The sequence below is a fragment of the Rattus norvegicus genome, chromosome 13, assembly GCF_036323735.1.
Source record: "Rattus norvegicus strain BN/NHsdMcwi chromosome 13, GRCr8, whole genome shotgun sequence".
NCBI lineage: Eukaryota > Metazoa > Chordata > Mammalia > Rodentia > Muridae > Rattus > Rattus norvegicus.
This window is the reverse complement of record NC_086031.1, coordinates 49,148,448-49,157,412: the sequence shown is the minus strand read 5'-3', so window position 1 is coordinate 49,157,412 and position 8,965 is coordinate 49,148,448. Positions and strand designations below refer to the sequence as shown.

At 51.1% G+C, this 8,965-nt stretch overlaps 1 protein-coding gene across 1 annotated transcript; it reads left to right on the top strand.

Annotated features, from left to right (window-relative positions):
• Positions 1 to 208: 208 nt before the first annotated feature.
• On the top strand, positions 209 to 7,058 carry Gpr37l1 (G protein-coupled receptor 37-like 1). Its single transcript, NM_145784.2, has 2 exons — positions 209 to 881; positions 5,452 to 7,058. The coding sequence occupies exons 1-2, from the start codon at positions 252 to 254 to the stop codon at positions 6,265 to 6,267; spliced, it is 1,446 nt and encodes a 481-aa protein (NP_665727.2). The 5' UTR covers positions 209 to 251; the 3' UTR covers positions 6,268 to 7,058.
• Positions 7,059 to 8,965: the final 1,907 nt, after the last annotated feature.

The window sequence follows — 8,965 nt, the reverse complement described above, 5'->3', positions numbered from 1 at the left end:
CAATCTGTCCTGCTGTGGACTTAGAAGGGATGTGGTAGGGAATGCAATGTGTGTGGCCAGCACAGACAGCTCAGTGTCCAGCAGAGGGCCCTGGCCAGACCATGGCCAACAGGATGGGAGGAAGGGCCATATCCAAGCCAGACGCCTGACTGGAGGCGGACCCAGCTGCCAGCTGCCTCTCTTAATTCCACACAGTCCTTAGGTCCCTCGCCCTCACCTCTCTGAGGCAGCTGTGCCCTGCTTTCCTGGCCATGCGGTGGCTGTGGCCCCTGGCTGTCTCTCTTGCTGTCGTGTTGGCTGTGGGGCCGAGTGAGGTCTCTGGGGCTGCCACCTTATCTTTGGGTGGTCATAGAGCCAAGGTCCAGGAGCAGCAGAGTCGACCCCGAAGAGGTACCAAGGACGAGGGGCCCAAGGAGGTACAGCACTATGTACCTGAGGAGTGGGCTGAGTACCCCAAGCCCATCCACCCTGCTGGCCTGCAGCCCACCAAGCCTTTGGTGGCCACTAGCCCCAACCCAGACAAGGATGGGGCCACCTCAGAGAGTGGACAAGAGCTGAGGACCAACCTGACCGGGACACCAAGTCAGAGGCTGCAGATTCAGAACCCCCTGTATCCGGTGACCGAGAGCTCCTATAGTGCCTATGCCGTCATGCTCCTGGCTCTGGTGGTATTTGCTGTGGGTATCGTGGGCAATCTGTCTGTCATGTGCATTGTGTGGCACAGCTACTACTTGAAGAGTGCCTGGAACTCTATCCTTGCCAGCCTGGCTCTCTGGGATTTCCTGGTCCTCTTCTTCTGCCTACCAATTGTCATCTTCAATGAGATCACCAAGCAGAGGCTACTTGGGGATGTTTCTTGCCGAGCAGTGCCCTTCATGGAGGTGAGTATGTCTTTCTATAGCCCAATTGTAGGCTAATCCCAGGGAAAGGGCTCTAGTGTCTGCAAAGACCCGGAGAACAGATCTGTAAGTGTGTATAATCCCAGCACTCTGGGGTTCTCATTCATCTAGTTTTCTCTGTGTCATTGGGGAAGGAGACAAACCCCATCAGGGAGGGAAACAAACTCAATATTGGCTTCTGGTAGCTCTCAGGAAAGCAAGCCAAGCCAGATGAACAGGCAGGTATGCAAGACCACTGACTTGGGACCAACAACCTAGTCTGCTGTAGGAGTAGCTGCACAGAGGACACACCCTTTTCTCTAGATTCTGAGCTGTCTCTGATGTCTCCCTCTGCCAAGCCCTTTCTCTTTTATCCTCCTTTTTCTTTTATTGTGCCTCTTGCTTGCCTTGTACCCATGGCTCCTGTTTTTTTTTAACCCTTTGGTGTCCTGACATTCTAGCAGTTTTCTACTAACACCCCAGGTTGAGTCTGTGTTCATTCCCCGTGGGTGCAAACACTAGGACAGGGCCCTTTTTCCTTTCCTGTCTGAAATTATTGTCACCTTTTTTCAAGGTCATCTCCATTACTGTCCTCCTAAGGCCTCTCTGAGAGGCAAGCCCTACTTCTGGGTACTTATAAGAACAGTAGTGTCAGCTCTGTCACTGTATTTTGCTTCACACTGGACATATCTCATCTCTTCCCCCTGCTTCCTTAGCTAGCAAGCAGTGAGGGTAGACCAGATGGCCCTTCTAGCTGGTTTGCTCTATTATTCTGAAGTGTAGTTCTGAACATCCTTGGATGGGGACTTCCTTGTTAGAATAAGCACCTGGGTGAGAATGGCTGTGTAGACAACAGAGAGACAGCTTAATCAAACTACTGCAGGGGTTGGGGATTTAGCTCAGTGGTAGAGCGCTTGCCTAGGAAGCGCAAGGCCCTGGGTTCGGTCCCCAGCTCCGAAAAAAAGAAAAGAAAAAAAAAAAGATTTTTAAAAAAAATTAATAAATCTTGGCTACAAGGGGAATAATGAAAGGAATAATGGCCTTCTCATGAGCTAGACACAGGTTCAAACCCCAATTAGCTGTATTAATGATTATTTCAAGATTGGTTTCTCTCTGAGGCTTAGAAGTTGAAACAGTTTTTTTTTTTTCCTGTACTCTTAACACACGGAGGCCATCTATTCGGTGGTCCAAATGGCTTTTGCATTTTATTATTTGATGGAACATCTCATTTATGTGCCTCTTTCTAGCCTTGAACTCACTGAGTATAGACCAGGCTGGCCTCACACTCACTTTCTGGGCTCTACCTGTCTCTGCCTTCAGAGTGCTAAGATTAAAGTTATGAGCCACCAGGAATGACATTGGCCTTTATATCTTACCAGGGTGAGCTAAGTGACTAAATGTTTAGGTACATGAACTCTGTGTGTGTGTGTGTGTGTGTGTGTGTGTGTGTGTGTGTGTGTGTGTGTGTGTTGTTTTGTTTTAGATAGGGTCTCATTTCTTGCTGGCTTAGAACTTGCCATATAAACCAGGCTGGTCTCTAACTCATAGAGATCTTCCTGCCTCTGTCTCCTGAGTTTGGGAATAACTGTACCACTGTGCTGGGCCAACACATTGCTTTGGAACTGAGTAGATGATAGTAGAAACTGGGCTCTTTTCTGCTGCTGGCCAAGTGACCTCAGTAAGTTATTTAACTTGCCTAAAACTCAGTGTTCTCATCTAGGCTGATAATTATCTGAATGAGTTGGGGATGAACTTAAGGGCTTCACACATACTGAACATGCACTCTTCGAGCCCCAAAACTTTGTCATTGCTGCTGTTGTTTTGAGACAGGGTCTTTCCCTGTAACCTTGCCAGATCTGGTATTGAACTATAGCTGAAGCCCAAACTCAAGCTAATGACAGTCTTCAACCTCTGCCTCCAAAGGGTTGGGATTGTTGCTGTGTGCCACCATGTCTGGCACTATTTTTTTCTTGGGGTTGAACCCAGGGCTTTTCACATAGATAAGCATTCTGCTGAATTATACCTCTAGCCTACACCTCCCCCCACTTTTAGCCTGAGAGCTTGAACTCAAGGCCTTGTGCATGCTAGGTCAGTAGCCCACCACTACTGCGCTGTATCACCAGTTCTCTTTTTATTCATTTTGAGACAGGGTCTGACTAAGTTACTCAGAAGTAATCTAGATAGGCCTTGAATCTTTTTTTCTTAGCCACCCAATTAGTTAAAGTTTTGTAGGCCTGATAGCCATGTCCAGCAACCAGTCCCCACTTTATTATTATTATTATTATTATTATTATTATTATTATTATTATTAATTATCCTATTTTTTAGATGTATTCTTATATTTTTGGTTGTGAGCCTAGCCTTTAACAGCTGAGCCATCTCTCCAGCCCTTTAGATGTATTCTTATTTAGTTTTTTTTTTTTTTTTCTGGAGCTGGGGATCGAACCCAGGGCCTTGTGCCTGCTAGGCAAGCGCTCTACCACTGAGCTAAATCCCCAACATTTAGATGTATTCTTTTTTTTTTTTTTTTTTTTTTTTGGGTTCTTTTTTTCGGAGCTGGGGACCGAACCCAGGGCCTTGCTCTTCCTAGGTAAGCGCTCTACCACTGAGCTAAATCCCCAGCCCCTAGATGTATTCTTATGTAACCCAGTCTGGCTTCAACTTGCTATGTTGCTGAAGATGTCCTTGAACTCAGTCTCAGCTTCCCCAGTGCTGGGGTGACAGGCATAAGCATCAAACCCAGTTAGTTTATGCCCAACTCTCTCTCTCTTCTCTCTCTCTCCTCCCTCTCTCTCCTCTCTCTCTCTCTCTCTCTCTCTCTCTCTCTCTCTCTCTTCTCTCTCTCCCCCCTCTCTCTTCTCTCTCTCTCTTCTCTCTCTCCCCCCCCTCTCTCTCTCTCTCTCTCTCTCTCTCTCTCTCTCTCTCTCTCTCTCTCTCTCTCCATGGTCTCCCATTGTTCCCCTTGGCTCCAAATTCACTGTGTAATGGAGGATGGTCTTGACTTCCTAGTTCTCCTCCCCACTCCAGAGCACTAGCTTTACAGGTGTGTGTCACTCACTCCGTGGTTAGTCCTGAATCTTGAAGGATTAAAATGAGTAACATCCTGGAAGTGTTTAGAATCAATTTAGCCTGCGGTGGCTTTTACTTGGGCATGGCTTAAGGAGAAGGAGGAAGAAGGCAGGTACACAGCAGCTCTTGCGTGTGGCTATAAGCCTCTGCTGCTGCCCAGAACTCTCCTGTAGGGAAGACCCCAGGATGGCCCCTTGGTAAGATTTGGAACCGTTTCTGAGCCGTAGGAGAAAAGAGAAAGAACAGTGTTTTGCTGTTTTCCTCAGAGGCCGCTCCTCGGCAGGCCCAGGCTCCCCTGCCAAGAGAGGGGGTTGGGGTTCTTACAAAGGACACTTGGTGGCAGTGCAAATAAGCCCTGGATTGTGTTGCCCCAGCCAGAGAAAGAGGGAGGGAGGGGAGCACAACCCCCCAGAGGGAGCCAGCAGCTCAGGGGTCTTTCCTCTCACTAGCTGGTGTTTCTTGCCCTGCTGCTCTGGCTTCCTCTTGGCTCAACTGGGGTGATTTTCCTGCGTGCTGCTGGATGAACAGTGTGTGGGGATAGGGAGAGCTCAGGCTGCTCTCCAGGGGCTGCTGTCACCATATTGGACAGCCTAGGACAGAGTGGGCAGGGTGGAAGTGATAGAGAGAGCAGGCCCAGTTCCATGGCCTTAACTCAGTGGTCTCCCATGAGAAGGCGCAGAAAGTAGAAAGACCTGCAAAAATCCAAAATTTGTCCATTCTTCTATTTATTTATTTTTTTAATTCGAGACAGGGTTTCTCTGTGTAACCCTGGCTATCCTGGAACTCACTCTGTAGACCAGGCTGGCCTCGAACTCAGAGACCCACCTGTCTTTGCCTCTGGAGTGCTGGGATTAAAGACCTGTGCCACCACTGCCTTTCTTCTTTCAGTGTCCATTTGTTCTTTCCCTCTCTCCCTTCTTTCCCTTCCATCTGTTTTGAGACCGGATCTCATATATCCCAGGCTAGTCTCCAAATTTTGTTTGGCCAAGGTTGGCCTTGAACTTGTGATTCTCCTGTCTCTGCCTCTCAAGTTCTGGGGTTCCCTGTACATGCCGTCCGTCCAGACTAAACCCAGAGTTTCTATGTCTTTGTCCTGGTTCTTCCTTAGAGGTGACTTCCAGTGTCTGAGGGACATCAGGGTCTGTGGGATGTGGAAAAAGGAAGAAGAAATACCCACCCACCTAAGTTTCCCCATTCATTGCCTGTGCGGTTGTGGACAAGTCACTTTTCCTGCCTACACTTCTGTTTCTTCTGTATGACGGTGCATTGGAGTGCTAGGATCACACTGTGTGTGTGTGTTGATGTTATGCAGGGGCATAATTGAGAGTTTGTGACATAAAGGAAGTGCGGGCTGGGGAGAGAATGCTTCACCAACAGCAGTTACTATCACGGCTACTATTCTCTGTTCACGTGTAACTCATGTGCCTGTTCAGCCTGGACCAGGATGTCATTGCCTCCGTAATTATTCAACTGAGCACTCTCTCTTCTACATCCTTGTTCACAGGTCTCCTCCCTGGGAGTCACAACCTTCAGTCTCTGTGCCCTGGGCATAGACCGATTCCATGTGGCCACCAGCACCCTGCCAAAGGTGAGACCCATTGAGAGATGCCAATCAATCCTGGCTAAACTGGCTGTCATCTGGGTGGGCTCCATGATGCTGGCTGTGCCTGAACTCCTGCTGTGGCAGCTGGCACAAGAGCCCACTCCCACCATGGGAACTGTGGACTCATGTATCATGAAACCTTCAGCTGACCTGCCCGAATCCCTCTATTCGCTGGTGATGACCTACCAGAATGCCCGCATGTGGTGGTATTTTGGTTGCTACTTCTGTCTGCCCATCCTCTTCACCGTCACCTGTCAGCTGGTGACATGGCGGGTGCGGGGCCCACCGGGCAGGAAGCCTGAGTGTAGAGCGGGCAGACATGAGCAGTGTGAGAGTCAGCTTAACAGCACCGTGGTGGGCCTGACTGTGGTCTATGCCTTCTGTACGCTCCCTGAAAACGTCTGCAACATCGTGGTGGCTTACCTCTCCACTGAGCTCACGAGGCAGACCCTGGACCTCCTGGGCCTCATCAACCAGTTCTCCACGTTCTTCAAGGGCGCCATCACTCCCGTGCTCCTCCTGTGCATCTGCAGGCCGCTAGGCCAGGCCTTCCTGGATTGCTGCTGCTGTTGCTGCTGTGAAGAATGTGGTGGGGCATCAGACTCCTCAGCCACTGTCAGCGCGGACAGCAAGCTTAAGGCCGAAGTGTCCTCCTCCATCTACTTCCACAAGCCCAGGGAGTCACCCCCACTCCTGCCCCTGGGCACCCCTTGCTGAGCCCATGGGGGAACAGGAGCAGGCACAGAGCAGGCAGGGGAGGGGGGCCATGCCGATCCATGGCGGTCTGCTGATTCTTTCACATGGTCTCACTTTGGCCTCTCTCTCATCCTGCTGTTTAGAGATGGACTTGGCTTATTTTGTCAACGACTGGGCTTTTCAAAGCTCCATCTACAAACAATGCTGTTCTTACCCTCAGAGGGACCTGCCAGCCTTGTCCTTCCCACTTGTAGATGGAGATCTGTCTAGCCATTAGAGTTGCCCAGCATCTCCATCTGGCCACCCTCGAGCCCGGGCATGGCCTTTTGCCTGTTCTCCCTTTGGTCTTAGGATCTGACTATTGGCTGAGCCCCTCCATCATCATGATGGATCCTGTGTTGATGAGCTCCAACTATTGTTGGACCACTATGATGTCGATGATCATTTCTCTACTTCTACCTAGCTCCCTATCCTGGACCAGGCACTTCTAGGGGGGCTCACCTAACCAAGCCCAGGATTCCATTTTTTTTTTTTTTTTTTGGTTCTTTTTTTCGGAGCTGGGGACCGAACCCAGGGCCTTGCGCTTCCTAGGTAAGCGCTCTACCACTGAGCTAAATCCCCAGCCCCAGGATTCCATTTTCTAAAGTGGGTCTGTCTTAGCCCTGAATGTCCCTTCCCTTTTCCCAGAGGAGTCTCTCACTTCTGTCTTCCGTTCTTAGAGGTACTGCGGTTGCATTGCCTGACCCCTGCCTCCCGTTAGGTGCTTTCCTGTAGAAGGCCATTCTGGAAAAACAATAAAGTAGGTACCACAACCCTGTGCCCACGGAACTTCCTTGTCCACGAGTGGTAGTGCCTAGACATGTAACGGACTGCCCTTTTCTGGGACTGGGCAGTCCCCTAAGCCTGGGCTTATAGTTCTGCCTTGGGGGAGGGGTTTCTGAGGATGTTACAGCTTTTAAGGGACAGAGAGGAGGGAAGGCATTGGGAACTGGGAACTAGACCTTTATCCACAGCTAAACCCAGATGCCCCTGGGAAATCGGCCCACTTGTCTCTGGAGCCCCTGCCTCCGTTCACCCTCTCCACAAAGCCCCCATTTGAGGAAATCCAGAGGCCTTCCTTTCGTGAGCCACACAGCCTCTCAGCCTCCCTCACTCTAACAGTGGCTCTTATTCAGCTTCTTGGAGTGGACTGTTTGGCTCTTAGACGGCCCAGCTGCCTTCCCGCACAGCCCCCACCGCCCCCACCGCCCCCACCATATCACCCTTCCTAGCAGGATTCTACAGTTGGTCCCGGTAGGCCCAGTAGCTTCTCCTACTGGCTCCTGCCCTTGAAGTCATTTCCCTCAGTTCTTTCTCTGAGGTATCTTCCAAAGACCCCTTCTCTCTGCTGGGCTATGAGCCAGAGACGAACCTCTCAGCCCGGACCACTAACATCCCTTTCCCACAAGCCCGGCTTGCCCTGAAGCCATCTTTCTCTGGTGCTTTGCTCTGGGTTCCACAAAGACTCTTGCTCACCAGGCCAATCTAGAACCTTTTCTAGTACAGGTCCTCAAGGGCACAGGGTCGTGGGCAGCCCAACTCCATTCTTTGCTCAGTCACCCCTGGGTCATGGCCTGCCCAGTCAAGTCTCCCTCCCCACCACTCGAATCTGAACAGCCTTGTTCTCACTCCCTGGCACCCGCCTCTCGAAGGCCATCGATGCTGGCCAAGAGAGGGAGGCTGTTGCTAAGCGATAGAGCTGCCATACGCACCCTTTGTGCTCAAGAATGACACCCACCCATTTCTCGGCAGACCTGTTGCTACAGTGACCAGTCTCCAGCTTTGTGTTCAGGAACTTTGAGTGTGTGGGTAGTTGAATGGGGGGTGGGGCAAAGGTGGGCCCATGTCTCTGAACAGAACCAGCAAGGATGTGCTTTCTCCTATCCTCTCTCCACCCGAGCCCTGCACACACCAAGGGCTCCTAAGGGAGGAGGAAACGGGTCGGGTGAACTGAGGTGAAGTCAGGGGCAGGGAGAGGATTGAGGGTGGAAGGCTAGGGGGTGGGGTGGGTGGGTTCAGCATCCTGTTTGTTGGCCTCTTCCACAAAGGGCACACTCTGGACCTCCCTCCCTCCTGCCTGCTGGCTGGCCCAGAGCTGAAAGGGGTGGGGAAATGGTGGCTCGTAGACCCTATCCGGTTGCCACCTTCCAAGCCAGCCAACGTGAATGGCTTGAAAAGCTAGTCAGCAGGCCAGTCAGTCTTGGGAAAGAGCTGCTATCCCTCCAGCCTGAGCCAGCTAAGGAACAATGTGGGGTTTGTTGTTCAGGGGTCCCAGGCTTCAGGGGGAGGGGGTTGCTGCACAAGGGTGGGCAGTGGATTTGAGCTGTGATGCTTGGAAAGAGATGACGGCATCCACAGTTGGGGACCAGTCCTCAGGGCCTGATGCCAGGGCTGAGGCATCCCCTGACATCACCCCTGGGCTATCTTTGTTCTGTTTCAGCTCTGTCCTTTACCCTGGGGTCCTGAGTATACCTGTTTCAAGCTCAGCCTCAGCTTCTCACTCTGGGAAACCCAACAGTCTCTCCTTCACAGAGGCCTGTGGTCATTAAAGGAGGCCAGATACATCATATGCTGGAGCTGGAGCTCAATGGTAGACTGCTTGCCTTGAATGTTCAAAGCCCTGGGATCCAAATCCATTGTTAAAGGGGGCTTGGGAGACGGTGTGTTAAGCATCTGGCAC